The 22,752-nt window shown below is 36.0% G+C and overlaps 1 protein-coding gene across 11 annotated transcripts in view; it reads left to right on the top strand.

Moving 5' to 3' along the window:
• PTPRM (protein tyrosine phosphatase receptor type M) overlaps nucleotides 1-22,752 on the top strand; it is an 853,909-nt gene that overhangs the window by 405,649 nt on the left and 425,508 nt on the right. For all 11 annotated transcript variants that reach the window (XM_055126601.1, XM_055126595.1, XM_055126600.1 and 8 more), the window contains exons 6-7: nucleotides 2,019-2,193; nucleotides 7,869-8,162. In XM_055126601.1, coding sequence (XP_054982576.1) covers nucleotides 2,019-2,193; nucleotides 7,869-8,162 — 469 coding nt within the window. The remainder of the gene's footprint in view (nucleotides 1-2,018; nucleotides 2,194-7,868; nucleotides 8,163-22,752) is intronic.

Here is a 22,752-nt window from a genome sequence, read left to right as displayed (position 1 = left end):
TGATGTTTCCTTGCCAGTGGCAGGAACTCTAGTAGTGCAGCACTCCTGATTTCTTTTTTTATTTTTCCTATCCAAGCAGGAGCTGCCTGGGAAGGAAGCTCTGAGCATGCACAGCCCAGCCCCTTCTTTAGGAGTAGCTCCCTTTGGGAACCCTTTTCCTCCATCCTGTGAGTTTTACAACAGCACCCAACACCTGGGAAGGTTTTGTGGTTTTCTAGTGTAGCCTGTGGCTGGGTGGGTGAAGCTATTTAATTCTGTGTACTTCAGTCTGAGAAAGCCCATTGTTACAGCAGATCAGCCATATTCTGCAGCATCAGGTTCATCAGTAATAAAAGGTAGTGTATTGACAGCCTGCCTGCCTTTCTCCTTGAACTCATTACTTGTTCATCAAGAATAGTGGTGGATAACGGAGGTGTCAATCACGTGCACCTTGCATTTATATTTTATTTTCATAAAGCCTGTGAAAGTGAGCTCGAGCCTCTCCTCATTACGGATTCAGAAATGGAAGATCAAAGACAGTAAATCACTTTGAATTTAGGTTTGACGCCCTGGTTGCTCTAATTCCCAAACCCATATTTGTTAGAACTTGCAGCCAAAGGAAACATTACAGAGAAAAGCGTTTAAAAACAAAAAACAACAACAACAGAAAAACAAAAACCCTTGTGCATAGTGTAAATTGCAAACACAGGTGATTTTTATTGCTTTTCATCCTGACATTTTCATACCTAGAAATGCAAGCATTCTGATAGATTCTGCAAGCCCTTGTGTAGACAGGTGTGTGTTTGTCTCTCAGTTCTGCTGGCTGTCTTGTCTTTGCCCAGAGCCTTCACCTCTTTATAACCACTTGGCATTCCTAAGGTGTTTCTCTGATCAGAATGTTCTTCCTTCACCCCTTCTTCCCTCTTTGCCTAGTTAGGTCCTGCTGACCCTTCTAATCTCAACTTCAGTACCTATTTCTCAAAGGAGGCATCATGATGCCCATATCTAAAGTTGTTTACATGGATTCTGTCCCTTTACCACATTGCCATTGTTAAGATTATGGATTTCTTTCAAGCCGTTCCTTCCCATTAATTGAAAGCTTTTGAACACAGAAACCATTTTTAAAACTTACTTACTATTGAAAGCTTTCTTAACCCTGTACATGGTGACACTTGATAAATGGTTGATATATATATATATGTATATATATATACACGTATATATATAAAATCTTGACATCATGTATTAGCAAGATCTTTGACCATTGTTTTTTACTCCATACTTCCAAGTACAAGTTAAATATAACCCTTTTTTGGATATATTTTTTAAGTTGTACAGTTGAAATGTATACCCTTATTTTGAAGCTTTAAGTTACAGGAAAGAAGAATGGATTTCCAAATATTTTAAACACTGTATACAATATATTTGGGATAATAAAATACAAAACTTTCCTGATGACGGGATCTACTTTATGTGATTCTGGGATTATAGGGTGTGATATTTAATTATCAGGTAATAGTTAAGCATCAATTTTTGCTCTTTTAAAAATAAATCTAGGATTATTATCAGAAAACTTGGACCTGTCCTTTCAATCTGTTCAACAAGGAATCTGCAATTACCCACTTATGGCTTTAATACAATGTTTGATGAATTTTTAAAAATTTATAAAATGAAGTCAGTAACAGGATAGTGTGTGATTTTTTAAAAAGCATAAAAAAGAAATATAATGTAAGGACCGAGTATTATTAGTTTGGGAGCAAAATAAATAATTAGCCTACATGCTTTTTGCTCTGCCTGTTCAGTTTATTTAAAATAATTAATCTGTGCATTTAATCTGGTATATCTTAAGCTTGAAAGTGTTGATCTGACAGAATTTGTTTCCTGGCCAGCTGTTCTAGTGAAACAACTGCCTAAACAAATAAACAACTAAACAAAGATGCATGCAAAGTATTATGTGTAATATGCTTTCAGGTTTCCAGCTATTTTGATGCAACTGTTAATATTATTTCTTTTTCTTCTCCTTACTCTTATTGGTACAGGGAATTGATGTACGAGATGCTCCTCTGAAGGAAATCAAGGTGACAAATTCTCGAAGGTTCATAGCTTCATTTAGTGTTGTCAATACCACCAAACGAGATGCTGGAAAATACCGCTGTATGATTTGCACTGAAGGAGGTGTTGGAATATCAAACTATGCAGAGTTGGTAGTTAAAGGTATTTAGTGTATTTTTATAACTCTACATACTCTGTTGAAATAGACATGTTAGATGTCGTGAGTTCATTATTTGCTTATAGCTTAAATGTGTCTTCATCTGTTTCCTTATAGCAGTTGGTGACAGGCTATATTGATGGATTGCATTTTAAGATTAAATTTTGCACATGAGCAATATTTTTGGAAAATGTACTTTATTTATGTTGGTTTAGTTGCACACAAAGCAATGCATGTGCTGTTGGCAAGTTCTTCTGCCAAATCTGTATACAGAGATTACAAACTATAAATATTTTTAGGAAAGGAAAAGGTTTTACTGATAGGAAATCACTTAAAATGCAAATATTCACCATCCAGCGTGTTTATGATAGCAAGGTGGCTAATAAAATGAAGCAGTGTCAGTATAAAAATGCTCAGTCATATCACACAAGCTATATTGATAATACTGAGTTAACATTCAGAATGTTGCAGTTAGGTTTACTACTACTAGATTTTGCATGACTGAAAGATTGAGCCATTATAATCAAAGTGGGAGATAAGGTAAAAAAAGAGGGAAAAATAAGTTTACTTTAATTGGCTTAATGCTTTGTTTGTGGTTGAGGAGTTTATAGTATTAAATTGCTAAGACCATTCATAGTCCTAGGCAGAAAAAATTTGGATTTTTTTCAATGTGCACAGAGCATTTATAGGCATCTGTGGTAAAGTCATTGCTGTTTTGTCTTAAGAGAACAGAATAATTTTTAGTAATTTATGTGCATTTATTTACAAAAAGCATAAATGTGGTCCATTTTATTATTTATTTATTTATTTATTTATTTATTTATTTATTTATTTTTGTATTGAATCACCATGTGGAAAGTTACAAAGATTTCAGGCTTAAGTCTCAGTTACACAATGCTTGAACACTCATCCCTTCATCAGTGCACATATTCCACCACCAAGAATCACAGTAAACCTCCCTCCACCCCCCCCGCCCCCTGCCCCCCCACCCTGCCTGTGTAGCTCATAAATTTCACTTTACTTTCTCTTTACTTTGATTACATTCAATATTTCAACAAAAAACTCACTATTATTGTTTGGAGTTTCCCCCCCCCGTGCAAAGTCGGACCTGCTGAAAAGGAAGTTTTTGATAATTTGTTTTCCACTGCTGAGAATGAAGAGATATGAAGTCATGTGGCTACAATAGCGGCCACAAGGTTTTGGATTTCTGCATTTTAGTATTTTAGTAACTAAGTCCAGAGAAATTTCTGCCAGAAGTTGCATCATTGCCAGCTCATACCTCTCTGCTACTTTAGTCATGAAATTTGCATGTAAGTGGATCAACATGGAATGTATCATGTTGAGCGAAATGAGTTAGAAAGAAAGAGACAGACATAGAAAGATTACACTCAAATGTGGTCTCTTTTAGATTAGCTGTTACCTTTGTCAACAGATTTCTCTGCAGACAGTTGGAAAGACTGCTTACTCAACACCAAGCCCAGAACATCGCCATTGACTTACCCTCTCCTTATTTCTATTCCCTCACATACAAATCAGTGTTAATTACTGTTATATACTGCTAAGGCTACTATACTAGTGTTGTCTACATAGTGGGCTATCAGGAAAGTCAGATGCAATAGATGCAAAGACATAATATATGAATGGCACTTAGAGTATCGTATGTATATTTTTATTGTGAACAGCTAGTCCCAAGATGAGGCAAGTGTGTAGTAGAAAAGAGAAGTGACTAATTCTTACTTTCTACTTCAGACATTAGTGGTTATTTGGAAATTTTGTACAGTAACATCTTTCCAAATATATATATATATATGCACATACATATGTATGTATGTCTGTATGTACATACATATATTCAGCTTTTTCCCTTAAATCTACACCTGTGAGTTCCAGGGCAGAGGCCTGGGGTAAGGGCTGTTTTCTGGATAGGTGATTCTCACAGAACCTGTGGTCTCTCTGAGGAGTTTCATCATTCTTTTCTACTTTACTCCTCTAATCTCTTCTCTGTCTTTAAATAATTAAAATACCCTTCATAATTTGTAAATTTGTTATTATATTATATGTGTATGTACATACATACACAAATATGTATGTGTATATATGTATATTCATGTATGTATACTTATATATACATATGTGTATGTATACATGCATACATAAATATATGTATGTATATGTATGTATATATGATATCCACCCATGTATACTCCTATCCCCTTTCCCTCTTGTCAAACCCATATTGGATCAAACTTTCTCTAGGGACATATTTTCTGCTATAAAATTTCTAGTGCAATAGGATTCTTTTTGTTGAGCCATCATTTCTGCCTCTATTAGTCACTTGTACTTTACAAGAGAAATTATGTGTCGGTGAATCCAACTTAAAGTGTGTTCATATGCAAAGATAACCTCCCCCTCTCTTCTCTCTCACTTTCTTATATTTTGGTTTAGGGATTTGGGTCCACACCTGGCAGTGCTCAGGCTTTACTTTTGGCTCCGTACTCAGGGATCACTCCTATACTCAGGTGCTCAGGTGACCAGGGATAAATGCACTTACCAAAATACCTCCTTGAATAATGTGCTTTTCCACATAAGATCCTTATGCCTTTCTAATTATAGTGCATCTTTGAATTAGTCTCCTGACTCTTATTTGCCTTTATATTTAATATATGTGTGTATATATATTATACACACATGCGCACACACAAATACACACACACAATACATATAAAAACCTAAGTCCTTCACATTTTACTCAGCAGCTCTGTGGAAGGCTCCCGAGGAGTGAAGAAGCAATGCTTTCTGGAGACCATTTGTCAATAAACCCAGGAGAGCTGTTCAGCAGCTCCAATGGCTGAGTTCTTTATCAGTGTTATTAATGCTTGATTTCATCTTGATTCAGTTTTTTTCACTTACACTTGCTAACATGTGTTCCATAGAGCCACCATGCTTTGTGATCAGTGTGATCTAATCTAATAATGTATCTAGAAATCACTGCTGTGGAAAAATTGATTTGTTGGAAGTTATAAGTACATCATAAATTTCTAGGTTGTCAAAACAAACATATCCCCTTATGTTGAGTGGATCTTTAGTTCTGCAGCACATGCTCCTAATGAAAATTGTCAGGCATCTTTTTTTATCTCTGTCAAAAAGGGTGACAAAAAGCTAAAAGTTTTTAAAGTTCAGATTTTTTATCTGACCTCACCTTTCAGTGCTCAGGGACTACATCCAGCACCAGATATTCAACCAAAAGGCTTCAGATCTTTGCCCCAGCTCCCTGATCCCAAGTCATCACATTCCTCAAAACATACACTTCTCTGAGCCCATGTCCTCCACTCTCCTGCCCTGTAAAGATTGGGTTATTTGGTTGGCTCAGCTGCCATTCTTATCTTATTCATCCTTAACACAGCTCTTGGTAATCAATGATATGATTGTATGTAATCTTCACAATGCACTTATATATACATAAATATAATATTGATATCATGTTTACCTGATATAACTATAGATATATATATTTACATATGGATACCAATTATGTGTTTGTTACATGTGTGTGTGTCTATGTATCTGTATATTAGTAGCTATATAAATTCCCACTGCTGGCTTAACATAGAATTACTTTTATCGTGTCATTTGACTTTCACTGGCATTAAATATTTAAAATTGCTTTTTCTCACTTAGCATAGATTGGATGCCTCTGCCCTTCCTTCATTTTGGGAAAATTCATTCAACATTTAAATATTGACTTCTACCAAATTTTCCAGCAAATCAAATAATCTTTTTGGATCTCTGCCTCAAATTATTTCCAGTTATAGCTGAATTTCCATTTGATTTAACATTTTGATGCTTTTATTAATGGGAAACGAATAGAGCAAATATTCAAGACAAACAAGAATCAAAATCCTGTCTGTTTTAGGACAGTTGGTAACTATATCCTAAATAAATTTGTGTGGCCTTCATAGCCTTGCTCCTGAATTATATTTTGAGTGGTAGTTCAGTGTACCTTGGTAGCATTTGCAGCTTCCAAGTAATTAACTTCTTTCATACCGGCTACAAAAATGCTGTAGGATGTACTCTAGAAGGGCCATTTCCTGATCTGGTTCAAGAAATCATCTAATGATATAAATTCATGTTGAATCATTATGAGTCTAGTTCCAGTGTTTTAAAGAGATAAGCAGCTAACTTGTAGTTGATAATATGAACTTGTAAATTCACACTATATTTTTACCCTGAAATGAAAATTCATTCTTTTGTGCCTTATTTGATTCTCCCTAATGGAATTTCCCCAACTCTTTTTAGAAGTCAGCATGAATTGCATGTTGAATCGAAATAGAAACAGAGACTGAGTTTCCTGGTCACCTTGGGGACTCACTGATATCATATCAGAGGCCAAGGTTAGATCATACTAGGGCATCAGGTCCCACTTAGGATGAAACATGACTAGGATCAGTTAACTCTGGTCTGCTGTGGTGTGCAAGCATGCATGAAGACAATGAAAATCAGAGCAGACACTGTTCCAGCCATTTGTCTGTGCTAAGCGTGGAGTTCCAATCAAAAACACCCCCCAAAGGTGTTTTGAACCAACCACTTTGGAAATGTTCTTGAAAAATATTACTAGAGTTTATGTTTTTTCAGATAGAGTCATTAAGAGGCAATGTGATTTCATACCATTGTTTGCTTTCTCCTATGTGAGTGTTGCCACTCAGAGTGACATTGGCTTATCACAGAATGCCTTCACTCATTGCCTGGAGAGCCATTCCCTGGAGCTGATCTGTTGGGAGTGTGATTGAAAAGAAGTCTCTCTCCGTCTCGCCCTTCTCAGATAGTGATCTGGAAAAAATATTGTCAGTCTTAGAAGTTGAACAATAAGGAAAACTTTTTAGAGTTGTAAAGCGTGTTTGCTCTTGGTTGCTTGGAGTTTTCTCAAGCTGGACATGGCATGTGCTTTGCTTCAGAGCGTCTCATTCAGCCCGCTGCTTTAATAAGACTCGTTACTGGAAGTTCCCTGAACAGCAGCTGTGGTGGCCTTTATTATCTAGACTGCTCCATTCTCCTGTAGCTGAATGGGTCCATTGTGATCATTTTGGGGGGAACGAGTCATCCTGGAAATGTGTTTATGATGAGATAGACCATCATTTTGGCCATGATGATGTCTTTGGAATATAAATATAAGGAAACTGAATTTAATGATATGGATAACTAGTACCTTTGATAATTTCACAGACACTCTCAGTAAGGAGTTAGTTGATAGTGGAGTTCCTCCTAGAGCTTAAATAATACCACTTGAGAAAGCTTTAAGAAGTTATAGTTGGTGGGGGAAGGGGAATTTCTCTAATGTCCGTGTAGCCGAAGAAGTTGGGTTGTCCTAAAGCAAACTGAGGGAGACACCAGTTGAACCACTTTATGTTTTAAAAGATGGTTTGTGTCACGATTGTTAAAATATCATTTCATACACATTGGAACTGATGGGCTAATGTGAAGGGGAGCATAAATTTAGTATATCAGACTTCACAAATGTAAGCACTGTGAGACTCTTTTCCTGCTTTTTCTTATTTAACTTAAACCTTTATCAGTTCATTCTGAACATGTAAAAGTTTTCTTTGTTTTCATGGTTTATGTGCAGTGAGCACTTTTAAAACTGAAGACCAAAGTGTCTGAGAGATGCCTCTGGTTTGCCTTTCAGAACCCCCTGTCCCAATTGCTCCACCTCAGCTTGCCTCTGTGGGAGCAACGTACCTGTGGATACAACTCAATGCCAACTCCATCAATGGAGACGGACCGATTGTGGCCCGAGAGGTGGAATACTGCACAGCAAGTGGGAGCTGGAATGACCGGCAACCGGTGGATTCCACAAGTTACAAAATTGGGCACCTGGACCCAGACACAGAGTATGAGATCAGCGTGCTGCTCACCAGGCCGGGGGAAGGCGGCACCGGCTCTCCTGGGCCTGCTCTCAGAACTAGAACAAAGTGTGCTGGTGAGTATGGACACCCGGGACTCAGCCCCTGGTTTTCAGGGTGCTGATCTGCGGCACTGGTGTTTATCAAATTGCTAACAGATTCTATCAGATACTTGGCAGGCATGAGGAATTACCTTTCCCTGTGACCTGCAGCATAACAGTCTGTGGACTTTAGGCCCCTTAAGTCTTAAAAAAATGTCAGATAGTCTATACTTCCTCTTTTACCTTTATTCTTTTTTTTCCACATTTTTTTAATTAAAGCACTGTGATTTACAAAGTTATTCATAATTGAGTGTTAGATATGCAGTATTGCAACATTGATGCTATCCCCAGTGTCAATTTCCCTCCCCTCCACAGTGTTCCCAGGTTCCCTCCCATATCCCCACTACAGCTTTCTATGTGTGATTGCTAAAGTTTGGGTCTCTTGACTTCAGTGCTGTTGACTCTGTGGTTTGGATATTTAGCGCTATCATTCTGTAATGCCACCTTTGTACCTGACTTCTCTGTCCTGTTCCTTTATTCTTTTTTATTTTTATTTTCTTTGGGAGCCGCATCCAGTGATGTTCAGTTGGCTATTAGCTCAGAAGTCACCTCTGGCTGTGCTCAGGCGACTATGTATTTCTCCGTATAAAAAACCTGTGTCAGCCATGTGCAAGTCTGACCACCTTAATCACCGTGCTATTTCTCAAGCCCTTTCCTGTATTACTAATTCACTCCTTTCTCCTAGAAGTATCCAAGGTGTGTGCAGTCATTCCTTGAGTTGACAGAAGTTATCTCTCTAATGATGACTCTTCACAGGTCAATCTTCTTTCCTAGTCCCTTCGTTTTATTTTTGCAGTTAATGTGCTAGTACCCTGGAGTGGCTTTAGAATAATAATAGCTTCCTTCCAAGAGATAACTTTTAAACTTTACTTTTATTAATGGATATTTAATAGGGGAACTGATTACCAATGGCATGGGAACTATTTGTAAAATAAGCAAGGGTGATTTGTGGGCAGTGTGTAGTCTTTAAGGTCTTACATTATAAATTTCTAATTGACTGTGCTGAATCATTCTGCAGCTTAAGTTAAAGTAGACTTGATGAGGAGAGAAATATAGTATCTTATAAAACCAAAACCTGAAGAAAGTTCTTATTAGCAGTTACAATGTTATTTCTGTATGGTTAGCCTCAAGTTGGAAGTACAGGAATAATATATTGAGATACCTGTGGGTCCTTGCATCATTTAAGTGAATAGCCCCCTAAATTTAATTGTGGATTTTAGTGAGGAGATTCCCTAAATTTTTACAGTGGTAATCTATTTGTTAGATGGTGTTATATAAGGAGAAACTTAGCAGCATGTCTTTTTTTTTTCAATCTTTTTAAAGTACTCCAAGTATGATCTGAAGTATCCAATTTCCATAAGTTCAAAACTCAAGGAAAAATTCTGGATGTGTGTATGTGTGTTTATATATATTAAGATTTTAAGACTTTTATTAGAAAAGGGAACAGGAATACTTTTCTTAAGAGCATTTGTGGGTATACCCTTCAGTTTTTTCCCTGAATCTACACCTGTGAGTTCCAGGGCAGAGGCCTGGGGTAAGAGTTGTTTTCTGGACAGGTGATTCTCACAGCTACTGTGGTCTCTCAGAGAAAGAGTTTCATCATTCTTTTGAACTTCACTCCTCTAATTCATCTCTTCTCTGTCTTTAAATAACTAAAATACCCTTCCTAATTTGTAAAGTTATTTTTATATTTTTTGTCAATAATTTCAATAAAAAATAATAACTTTGTACATATAATTTTGCAATATAGCAATTTTTAAAAATATGTTGCTAATTTTAAAACTTCTTGGAGAAGTCTCAGGGCAGATACTGTCATCCCCTTATAATAGGTGTGAAATGACAGTCTGCACAATCAGCCATCTCAGTTCCTCCAAGAGCTTTAAGGAAGCTCTTTTAGAAATAAGTTTACTATTTCACTTCAGTGTTATTTTAAGGAATCCTGTTTGGAGCATGGCAATATTAGTTGCCCTCTCTCTCCAAATAAAGGTTAGAATTCCATTGTATAGACTAGAAAGGGAATACTGTTTGTTCCAGTCTCGTTACTTCTGACTGTTTTAGTTCTGTTTATTCTTTTTTTTAATATACTTTCCTTTTATCTTAATTGTGTATACTTACACATTTCAGCTGTTCACACAATTAGTATATGCATTTCCTCTGAATGGAATATATGCATCGATTCTGTTTTCAGAAAATCTTCTTATTGCTGCTGTATGATATGCAAATATAGTACTCAAAGGGGCAGTGGAAATTTTATAAAAGAGTGTTACTTCTTTTAAAGAAATCAAATGCACTTGAATTGATAATTTATAAATTTATAATTTTGTGTCAAGCCGATATGTCAAAGTATTAAACCTCAGAGTTAGAAACCATAAATATAAAACTTTTCTCATAGCATTTGCACCATTGGCACTGACATTAAAGATTTTTGATATTACTGAGTTGAACCAAATCAAACTGAGAAAATAGAAGTGGGTTAGGTGAGAGAATTGAAGCTAGAAATAAGAGAGGGAAGTGTGTTGGATTGGGAGGAAAATGAAATCCACTGAGTCTGTACTGTATGAAGAAGTGCAGTCTTTTCTTGGCCCGAGTCTTTTGAGAAAGCCTACTGAGTCTTTGAGATAAGATTGACTACTGCTGGTGGTGAGCGGTGTGTAATTGTAGAAAGCAATTCTGAGTTAAAGGGAAAAAGACAGGTGCTACAAACTATATACCAAGACAGTTGGTAGCATTTCCAGACTGTTGGATGTCAGTGAGTACTTAGGGTTGGTAAAGAGCAAGTTTAGATCCCATAACTCGGGACAGGCCAAAAGCATTCCACAGAGTCTGTGAAGAATGTCATTGATCATTCGACTGGGTTTGAACAATGTATAAGTAAAATAAGCTTAATACCCAGTAGAAATTCATGTTCATTCATCCTGTATAGTTTAGAAAGCCAAGAGTATTAGTATAAAATCAGAGTCTTAAGATTTAATAGAAGCATATATAAAATATTTGTATAAAGATTTTACTTAACTTACCATGAATCAACAATGTATTCTGTATTCCTTGAATAGTTATATCGTTATTTTCTTCCCTCCATTCTCTCCCCACCAGAAAAAAAGAAAAAAACATTCATATAATCTTAGCTTAAGTTAGGAAATCAAAATGTAGCTAGAGAGATATAGTGCAGGGGCAAAGGACTTGTCTTATACATGGTCAGTTTCTTTTTGGCTCCGAGTACCTTAAATGGTCTCTAAGTTTTACCAGGAGTGACCCCTGAGCACAGAAACAAAAGTAAACCTAGTGCATCCCCCACCCCCGCCCAAACAGAAGAAAATGCCCAGTCTGAAGGAGGTGATAGTCTTGATATTTCTGATAGCCTCCCTATTATAATAGTAATTTCTATCTGGTTCCCGTATTTTCAAAAAAGAAAACAAACTATAGACTATGCACAAAATAGACTGCTCTCATGAGATAGCACCTAGAATATGAAAACCTTTAGAAATTTGATTCACCATTAAGGAATGATGGCAAGAAAGGAGAGAGGTACTGGGTGAAAGTGGGAAGATTGCAAATTTGGTAAGAGGTGAGTCATGTTTAATGAGTTTCCAAGGGTTATTTCATTCACAGAGAACCTGTGAGTGATTTATGTATTTGGGTGAACATTGAGCTGATTGGTCCTAAAGACCTTCAACATGAAAATTCTCAATACTAAAAAAATTTCTCTTCTTTTATTCTTTTTCTAATGACATGACCCATTGATCTACCTTATATTCCTCATCTGAAAGTCTTTGATTTCTGTTACCCTTTGTTTAAATCTTCCTTAACTCCTGCTATGCAGGCCAGTGGTGGTCTATGGTGCCACTTGTTAAAATATGAGTAAAACCAGGGAAATGGTGAGTTTATTACTAATAGGTTTAAATGGAATCTCAGCCTATGATTTCAGGCTGGATTTTATACCAAAATAATCTTTTGTTAAAATGAAATGTTAATGCCAATGATGCTATAGCAGTGATTGGTCAATTCACAAGCTTTGCAATTAGACTTCCCAGAGTTTGAGGTCTGGCTCTTCTTCAAGCCAGACAAATAACCCTTGCATAGCTGCTCACCTGCTCTGGGATACTCTGGCCTTATCTATCAAACAAGGTTGACAGATATATGCATCCTGTAGTGTGGCTATGGGTCTTACACAACTAATGCATCTAAGTTGCTTACAACAGAGCATTACATGAAGCGCACAATTAATTAATGTTAACTGCCACTAAAAGTTTTTTTTAACTTTCACCTTTCAATTGTATTTATTTTTAAAGTTAAACCAGTTCATTCAGTAAATAAAGGAAGGGGAGACATAGATATAATATGTGCTGAAGAGAGAGCATGACTTTCAAAGTGGAAAGAGCAAAGTACACATCTCAAATCAAAACTTGTGGGTCATGTCCTGAGCATAGGGAAATGTACCTTAAAATACAACAGCACACATCTTAAGGTGATGGCAACAAGTCTGGCTTAATGTTTTCTTTTTAGTCCAAAAGAATTTGATGTTTATAGTCCTGATTCATTTTCCTATGTTATTTATTTAGTAAGTTGAAAATCTGAGGCCCACTATTCTATATTATGGACCATAGAATTCCCTGCAGCTGAGCTTTATGTTCATGACAGGTGTCATTCTCCGCTTTCTTCAAATAATCTGTTTCGTTTGGACTGGCTCTCTGTTTCCATATCTGTACTGCATCAGAAAAACCTATACTATCATGTTTCTGTGACACGCATGAAACTGTATTTCGATTCTTAGATTGAAAAAGGCAAGATCACTATTTATTGCCTGTCTCCGTTCAGTGGAATTGATTTTATACATGCTGTCTAGACACACTGTCATTACCTGGTCAGATTTCTTTTAAGAATTGTTGCACACTCACTTCCAGAGCTCTTATTATGCATCTGAAAATTAGTTTCAAATGATATGCACAAGCTTTCTACATGTGACCTTGAGCAGATCACATATCTTCTGCGATTTTACATCCCTATCTACAAAACGCCCTCCCCGGTGTCTGTGTTTTTCTCTCTCTGGTTGGAGGCGGTGTTAACGGCGGATGGTGGGTTGTGGCGCCGGGAGCGGCTGCTGTGAGGGATGATGAGTTCCTCCTTCGTGCCAAACGAGGCCAGCCTGGAAAATTGTCACTGTAACCTCTTCTGCCTGACTAACTTGACTGGAATTAAATGGAAAAGATATGTATGGCAAGGCCCAACTTCTGCCCCTATTCTATTTCCAGTGACAGAGGAAGACCCCATTTTGAGCTGTTCTAGTCGCTGTCCTAAGGCAGATGTACTTGGGGTTTGGCGACGAGATTAAAGACCTGGAGGAAGAAAATTGTGATTATTTTGGTGGGGCGAGGACCCTAATTTTGCTGACTTATTCACTATGACCTAGCAGCTGAAAGCTATTTATAATTTCTAATGATACAGCAATGTTGTATACTTTCCAAAAATCATATTACAAATTAGTTTTCTGGGGGACATGAAACACCGTTAGTTATGAAGCAAGAGAAATATACAGCACATGTCACTGTTGCTATTCTGTTTTACTTCGAATATTCATATCATGACAGACTTTTGAAATGTTGCATATCTTTGTCGACTTCACAGCTTCATTAACTACAGACAGGGTCCAAGAAAGGCATATTACATTAACCCAAGAAAAATTGAGTCTAATTGCATAAAATTCATAACAAAGTCAGATTTTTTCTGGGGTGGTGGGTGGCTATTTCCCGTGAGTTGACCATGTACTACCTAGTAGGTAACAGACTGTCTGCATACTCTGCTTCCGTCCGTTTAGTTCTGGCAAGTCATATATTTCTGAGGCCAAGTTTAACTCACCTTTGAGTTAATTCTGCCAGTGCTTTCTTCTGTATGAATATGCAGACAATTATAAGAGTATCTAGAGATTCTGTATTGTGATTTTATCTGTTTTTTTCAAGGCACTTAATTTTATTATTTGTGATGGTTATTGTATTAACATGAAGGCTTCAATTTTTTTTGATAAGTGATTCTTTCAGATGTCTACTGAAGACTTTCATTGAACATGAAAGAATGCTGACTTGTTGAACTTCCATAGGATATAGGGTTTATAATCTAAAAAGTTAAATAATTATAAAAAAAAGTCAGATTGCCTTCATTTTACATTCATGACTTTTAGGACCAAATACTACCTTACAAACCACCTCTTCATGTTATTACTAAAGTTTGTGTTTGTTTTATACACTGTAAGAAGAGTGGTTCATAATCTTTGATTGTAGAGTTTAAATGAATAGTGTCTTGCTGTATGGTGCCAAAAAAACTTTGTAAGATACTTGATGGTGATTCCTGATGGTAAATTTGAAGTTTTTATATAAAAAGAAATGTGTTTTAGTTTAAAATGTGGTGCTCTGAGGTTTCTATTTTTGTCCATATACTATGTAAGTTAAGAGTGAGGATCAGAAATAGGAGGCAGAATAAAAGTAAACATAAAGATCCTCAAAAAGAACTAGTTTGGGATTTGTTCAGAAGGCCATTGTGGTGGTTAAATTATGAGCAAATGGGAGAATGAAATGGAAGGTATATAGAAATCAGATTCTGATAATTCTTAAACATTATTATAAGAGATTTATATTTTAACTGAGTGCCACATCTATGATGAAATATGCATTAAATGCATATGTGATATGATAATACTGCATTGGCACTCTTGTAGAAAACTAAATGGTACAAAATATCAGCAGAACAGAAACTGCAACTCTCTGAAGTTATTGGAGTATATAAAGTGCAGGCCAATTTTGGAAGGACACCAAGACTTGAAAGAATAGGGGTGAAAAATGAACTTAACTTTATAATAGTATGTCTGAAGGCAGACGCATAAGAATGACTAAACTTCCACTTGAAAATTTGACATCTTCAGGGCCAGAGAAATAGTATAGCAGGTAGGGCATTTGCCTTGCATGCTGCCGGAAGGTTGATTCCTCCGTCCCTCTCGGAAAGCCCGGCAAGCTACCAAGAGTATCCCACCTGCAAGGCAGAGCCTAGCAAGCTACCCCTTGTGTATTCAGTATGCCAAAAACAGTAACAAGTCTGACAGTGGAGACGTTACTGGTGTCCGCTTGAGCAAATAGATGAAAAATAGGACAACAATGCTATCTAAATAATAATAGTGATGCTTCCCCTGAGTATATCAGAGGTGGTCTTGAAGATATGATTATATCTCATCTGTAAAGGCACTTTACAAATGAAAAAACTGCTCTGCCTATATGGGATATAAAAATATATATTATAATCAAGAGCTCATTTTTAGATCCATTCACATATCCAGTTATTTTTCAGTTTTTCTGATCAACTATAGTTGGGGACCTCAGAGAGTTAAAATTGCTTCAGTATCCAGTTAAGCAAAATGCAATTTAGTTTGTGTTTTTCATTATATCTTATATTTGTATAATTATGTGCAGTCTGTATATCACAAACCATTAAGTTATAGCTTATAGCTACTTGAAAAAAGAGAAACAGGCAATGCTGTCAGATTAATTTTCACAGTGGACATTTTGTGTGTTTTATTTTGGGATATTGCTTTTTATGTATCCTAGTTATTGTTTAACTGTGGTTAAATGACTTGCTAATAACTTGCCCCAGGAGTTAAAGAAGAATGATAATGACTTAACAATTACATTGGTGAGACTGAAAACAAAGCTCTCTTGAAATGTGGGTTTTAGAATTAATATGGCTAAATCTTTGGAAATAACTGATTATACCTTGAACAATGTATTTATACATTATTTATTAAGTCCTGTATATTGCTCCAGTCCCTGAGTATAGAGCGAAAGATGAGTATCTGCCCACTGAGTAATATTTGGGGTATTAGAAGGAAAAAGTGGATAGATAGCATGCAAAATAAATATAATTTTGTTAATGCTATAGTAAAAATAAGAGAAAATGGAATGCAGGAGTTGTTAATTCCTTTTTTTATGTTTAGTAGTGAAAAACTGCACATAACATAAAACTTACCGTGTCTAAGTATATAGTTCAATACAGCATTCAACCAGTGTCCAGAACATTTCATCTTGCACAACTTAAGCTTCCTACCCAATAAAAACTTGGCTCTCTATCCTTCTCCCCAGACCCTGGTAATCACTGTTTCATGTTCAGTCTCTGATTTTGACTGCTCTAACTATACTATATTTAAATGGAATCATGCAATATTTGTCCTTTTTTATCTGGACTTAACAATACTTAGTGATTAATCTCAAGATTTATTCATATTACAGCATGCTTGATGGCACCTTTTAAATTGCCCTGAAGATTTTATACAGATATATATATATATTTAGATTATCTAACTCTTTATAAGCTATTTTGAAACTTTTATCAAAAACTTTTATAAGATTGATAATCAATTTAGTTATAAATTAAAAATTGTCAAAAATCAAAAATGCTTCCAGTTGAGGCTGAAGAGATAGTATAGGGATTAAGAAACTTGTCTTGCATACAGATAACACTGATCTATTCATAGGCACTATGCATGACTCCCCATTGCCACCAAGCGTGATCCTGTAGCACGAAGTTAGGAGTAAGTCCTGAGCTCCATCAAGGGGGGTCAGCACCCTCACTCCTTACATACGCTTTACATTTATGACTCATGGAAATGTGGAAACGTTGCTTACTACATTTGGTGGAATTGCTGTACTTTCAGAGAGTTGAGGTACAAATGAGTACCCAAGAGATTTTATGTCCAAATGTTATACCAATTTTATCTATAGTCAATCTTCTTTCTGTTTGTCTAGGAGTAATATAAGATGCCACAGAATTGTTTTAGTGTACCATTCTTTCTCACCTGGTACTTATTGAAATGTTCCATTCTTTTAAATGTGAAAAGATAGGTATACTTTTATGCCTATTTGTATAGAAGTATCACTGTATCACTGTCATCCCATTGCTCATCAATTTGCTCAAGCAGGCACCAGTAACGTCTCCATTGTGAGACTTTGTTTTTACTGTTTTTGGCATATCAGATCCGCAACAGGTAGCTTGCCGGGCTTTGCTGTGCAGGCGGGATACTCTCAGTAGCTTGCCGAGCTCTCCGAGAGAGATGGAGGAATCGAACCTGGGTCAGCCACATGCAAGGCAAACACCTTACCCACTGTGCTATTGCTCCAGCCCTTGTATAGAAATACATTATTTTGAAACTCGTTTCTGTTCTACTCAGTTGCTTTCCTGACAGCAGTCATGGTTATCGTACATGTAGTTCATGTACATGTAGTAATTCAGTATATGGCACATATTTCACATTTGCTTAAGTTTTTCATCTTCTGGGACTCTAGTCTGTGAGATTGGAGCTTGGGCCCAATTTGCCACAATATGCTTTTTTTTTTTCTGTACTTTTCTGTCCTTTGTTATGGCCATTATAGTGGTGCATTAGAACACATATGTTTTTGTGTTTCCCTTGTCTCTGCCACACACTTGAAAGAGCATGTATATAGATACAGGGGATGTGTTATACAGTTATCACCAGACACTCAGGGGAGAGGACCAGCATGCCTGGCAATGGGAATGTTCTTCCAACCTCAAGTTTAAAGTTCTGTTTTCTCTCAGCATCTTCCCTAAGAACATTGCTTAGTATGCTTTATATTGTAGCATTTTATCTTTTTCCATGTTCAGGCTAGATGTCACGAGATTTAGATTAATATTCAGTTGAAATTTAAATTATTCATATTGGCTAAATATAACACTGGGATGACACATCTGAGAGTCACATATGGGAACTGAGGAGTGCTCACAGGAGGCCCACATTGTGTAATGCCTTCTTTCCAGTGCAGGCCAGCTTCTTTGAGTCTGTTTCTTTATTATTCTTACTTGTTCTTAACAGAAAAGAAACACTCACCTTGGAATGGATCTTTTCTAACACTAAGCCCTGCCCAAACTGGATTTGTTTTCATCCTCAGTCGGAGAGAGCTGGACTTGTCTTTCCTGTGTTAACTGCCGCAACTATTACAATTTTTTGTGCCTGGAGCACAGGCGCTCAGGGGTAGATGGGAGCCAAACTGAGACCTAACAATGACATTTTGCTCAGAGTGAAGACAGTTCAAAGACCTAGTTAAAGGGAGCATAATTTATTTTTAATTTAAGTTTATTTACCAGGGAAATAATTAAAGCATTCTAATTCTAAAATGACTCTGCCGAAGGGCAACATGTTTTTAATTCATTTCCAACACATTAAACCATTAAAAACCTTTTAAAATGATAAACACTAAAAGGGCATAAAGAGTATTTTTCCTGATGAGGCTGCAAATATCTCCATGCTCCAGTATGCTAGTGCTTTCCCAGTGCCTGAACTTAAGCCATGTCAGTTCCCGGATGAGAGAGCACTGCTGGAGGAATCCATCTGTAGGTGATGGGATCCTGCTCTAAAAGACCACAGCAATGGAGGCTCCTGCTTCTGGAGTGACCCAGACTCAGTGCTGCTCTCTAGAATGTCTCATCACGCACATGGCTGTGAAGAAACAGCATGCTAGGTACTTATTCTGGTGTCCGTTTACATGTTTATAGATACCTCCCTGTGAAACTTTGAATAGCTTAGAATATAAAAAAAAAATAGTAGGAGGTAGGTTTGCATTTCGTGGCTGTGGCCTACCTCAGCAGTGCCTCCCATGGATGTGTGACACTGAAACACATCATAAGAGAATCCCAGCACGTCTTGTATGTCAGCTAGAGCTTGGCCAAACTGTCCAAATGCCCCCTGTCCAGCACAGAGCACATGGTCCTTGTCAGCATGAGTCTCTGTTGGAGAATGTGGCTTATGGGTCTTGGGTCACCAGAAAGCTGGAGGAAACTTCTGCTTCTCCCAGCATCATCTTATAGTAAAGAAAGACTTCTGCTAAGTCTCCCTTGCATAATTTTTGAAACTATTTTAAATCATCTAAATTTTCCCTGGACTATTAAATATTTAGCCAAAATATTAATCATAAAATTAATTTTGATTAGAGCTAATGCCCTTGTTCTATATCACATATATACATATATATACATATATATATATAACACAGTTGAGCTGTTATCTCAGTATAGACATTTTATATACTCTGAGACCCCATGCACAATGATTATGCTCCGCATACTTATGTGTGTTGGTACAAGTTGCAGCATGATCAACAAAGGATGGTCATGCTATCACTGTGTTTGTGAATATTTTGGAAATACAGGAGATGGTGAAAAATATGCCAACTTCTTCCTGACACTGGTAACTAAAATCATCTCAACAAATTGCTTAACCATCTTAAACCACGTTTACTTAGATTTGTTATTAAACCTTCTTCATAGTACTGCTGATAGTAGAATCAAACATGTATGAAAGGTGGCAGAAAACTTTGGTCACCGGCGTACTATGAATTCTAAATCGAATTTCTAAAAAAATCTGAGCAGCTTATACAATCGATAAGCTTATTGCAACTGAGGATGCATACCACCATGACAAAAATCTTCCAATATACTGTTTAAACTAAGTGAATTTTTGACACACACACACACTTATCAAGTTGTAGTTTGCTTTATGAAATAAGAAGCATATATGTCCTTAAGCAAAAGTTAAGAAATGATCGAATTTTTACTAGAAGCTGGGAGAATGTTGCATCATGATGCTCCTGTGTTGCTAAGATAGAAAACAAAATAGTGGCCTGGAGTCACAGAAGGGTGACAAGTAAAGCAGGAGTGACAGGTAACCCTGGGCCATCTCTCTCTTTGCTCATTTACACCCAGACTTCAGGAAGCCTGAGGTACTTTCCTTAGTGAGATTGGAGAGACTGATCTGATGCTCTGGATCTCAATAGTTCATGCAGCCAGGAATGATCTCCTACTATGCAAACTGCTTAAGAGACAAGATGACCTTTATTCTGCGCCCCACACAAAGAGAGAAGAACTTGGTAGCTTCGAGAAAGCTGGCCCTTTATGAAAACTTTGCTGACTCTCAGTTTACTATGTATGTCACTTACTTATGCCTTAAGTATAGCATTTACAAAGGCACGTTTATGAACTGGGAAATAGATAGTTTTTATCTTTGGCCTTATACCCACGCTGTGCTTTTGTGCATTTGTGCCTCCGCATGTTTAGTTAAAATGTCCTCTTACCAGATGAGCTTTCCATTTATTTGTACCATTGATCAGGAAAGATAACTCATGATTACTCATTTAGGTGCATCTGGCCTCCAATTAGAACTTGCATACTTATTCTGTAAGAATAATGCTATTCTATTGTTAAACATTAAATTAATAGAAAGTAAAATAAATGAATGTTAAAGCTTCCACAGTAATGACAGATTATGAAAATGATAATATGCAAAATTTTTATTTATGGGGTTAATCATATTTTTGTTTGTATAATATTTTATATAAATTAATTTTTGAGTATAAAGACCTGTTAATTATATCTCCTATTATAATAGGGAATATTTAATAGGATACAAATGTTTAAATAGAATGATTTAAAATAAATAATGCATATAAATGAAATTAAACAAATTAAAAAAAGAAATTTTTATTAGAAGGTATGGTTGTATTGTTATTATAATAGGAAAAAGAGTAGAACTATTTCATATCAAAATGCTGATCTTCTATTCATGATATTAGTCTGGTAGAATGAGTAATATAGGTAATGAAACTGCTCAGTGAGTAATTCTATTTTCCAAATAGCAATATTTATTTCTGATAGATGTACACTACTGGTATAGATATGTATTTATAGTTGGCATTGAAATTTGTTTCTAGCACACATTTTTAGTAGGAAACTCACATATGTTAAAATATAGTTCTGTTAAATATTTAATATTGTTAATTCACTATTCTTTAGCTTGACTAAAAAGCTCTTAATTTGGACCACATATTCATCAGTAATAACACTTGAGTTATCACTGTTTATAAATTGCTAATAACCTATTTTAATTACTGAAGTCTTAGGTGCCATATAAGAATTAAGAAAATATATAAATAAATGAGAAGTTCAGAAACTTTCATTTTTCAAAGTTATTTTCCCAGGTATAATAACTTGGTGCTTATCTTTCCCTCTGTCTCTCTGTTCTTTCAGACATATGTCCCAGAGACATATGTCCCAGAGACGCACCTTAAATAATTCTAGTAAAATGAGATCACATTTACATGTAGCCAAGCTGAGTTTGATCCCCAGCACCGTATATAGCCCTCTGAGTCCCTGAGCATAGACCTGGGAGTAAGTCCTGAGCACAGCCATGCATAACCTAAAATACATCTTCCGAAAAATGCAGAAACAAAAAATGAGATCACAGTCTAACAAAAAGGTTTCCTGCAATTTTATATCACATCTCTCAATGTTCTCTGAAACTCTGTCAGATAGCTAGATTCAAGGACAATTTCATATACATATATGTGTGTACACACACACACACACTCACACACACACACACACACACACACACACCTCCGTGCATATAGAGATATAGAACTCATTCCTAGTGGTTAGCTGTCTAGCTCCTGTTATTGTGGAATATGAATACTTTATTCAGCTCCTCCCTTTTAAGTGGGCAGTCAGATTGTTTACCATTTTAAGAATGCTTTAGGTCAGGGCTGTGACTTACAGCCTAAGTGCCTGCTTTGCATATATGAGTGCCTGAATTCAGCCCCTTGAAGTATTCTAATAAATATCTATCAATATGTATGCTTATACTAAACACAAAACACATTTATACATTTTATATAAAATTTATGGGTCCAAATATGTGCATTTAAACATTTTAACAGGTGTCACCAGGTTACTTTCCAAAGTTGTAGAAGTTTATCAGCAAGGTGTAAGACTATTAGTTTCCAAACATGCTTTTAGCATGATTAGTGCTGATCTTTTAAAATTTACTACTAGTAAAAGGGTGTTTTAATAGTTTAATTTGCATTTTTCTTTTATGAATTTATTATTAATATATTTAAAAATTATATATATTATTTCTATTTTTTCTATAAAATATTCCTACTTTCCCCTAGTATGTTCTCTAAAGAGGTGTCTTAATAATTCATCTCATTTTTCTTAAACATTTTTTGTTATCCTAAATATTTGCATTTGAGTCCATTCTTGATAAATGAAGGCAAATGTTTATTTTTTACATGGTTAAACTTACTTTGCCTACCATCCCATTTTCAGAAGAAAGAATTACCCTGGAAATTTACTTTCTTTAAGTAAACAGAAAGAGCCCTCCTAGTGCACTGTTTTTTCTGGATTTTTACAGCAACCCCTGAGGTTGGGCAATTTTACCCACTTTATAAAATACTTAGGTTACTCATATATGAGAGTGTGTATTAACATGTTAATAGTCAATGTAATGGTAATTATATATTTGTGTATTATAAAAATACCATTTGAATTTAAACCATCTGGACATAAATGAATTTATTCTAGGTAGATGCCCAGATATGTATTCGTATTTGCTAAAGGAACCATTGTTTTTTCTAGTGGCTCCTTGCTTTCCAATTTTATTTTTAACTTTTTTTTTTCACACTTTCTGAGAATAGTTTTGAAGTATTATAGTCTGTTTCTGTAATTAGATTCCAGCCAGTGAAAT

The sequence above is a fragment of the Sorex araneus genome, chromosome 2, assembly GCF_027595985.1.
Source record: "Sorex araneus isolate mSorAra2 chromosome 2, mSorAra2.pri, whole genome shotgun sequence".
Classification (NCBI taxonomy): Eukaryota; Metazoa; Chordata; class Mammalia; order Eulipotyphla; family Soricidae; genus Sorex; species Sorex araneus.
The sequence above is the reverse complement of the archived record's forward strand: the minus strand, read 5'-3'. Positions and strand labels throughout refer to the sequence as shown.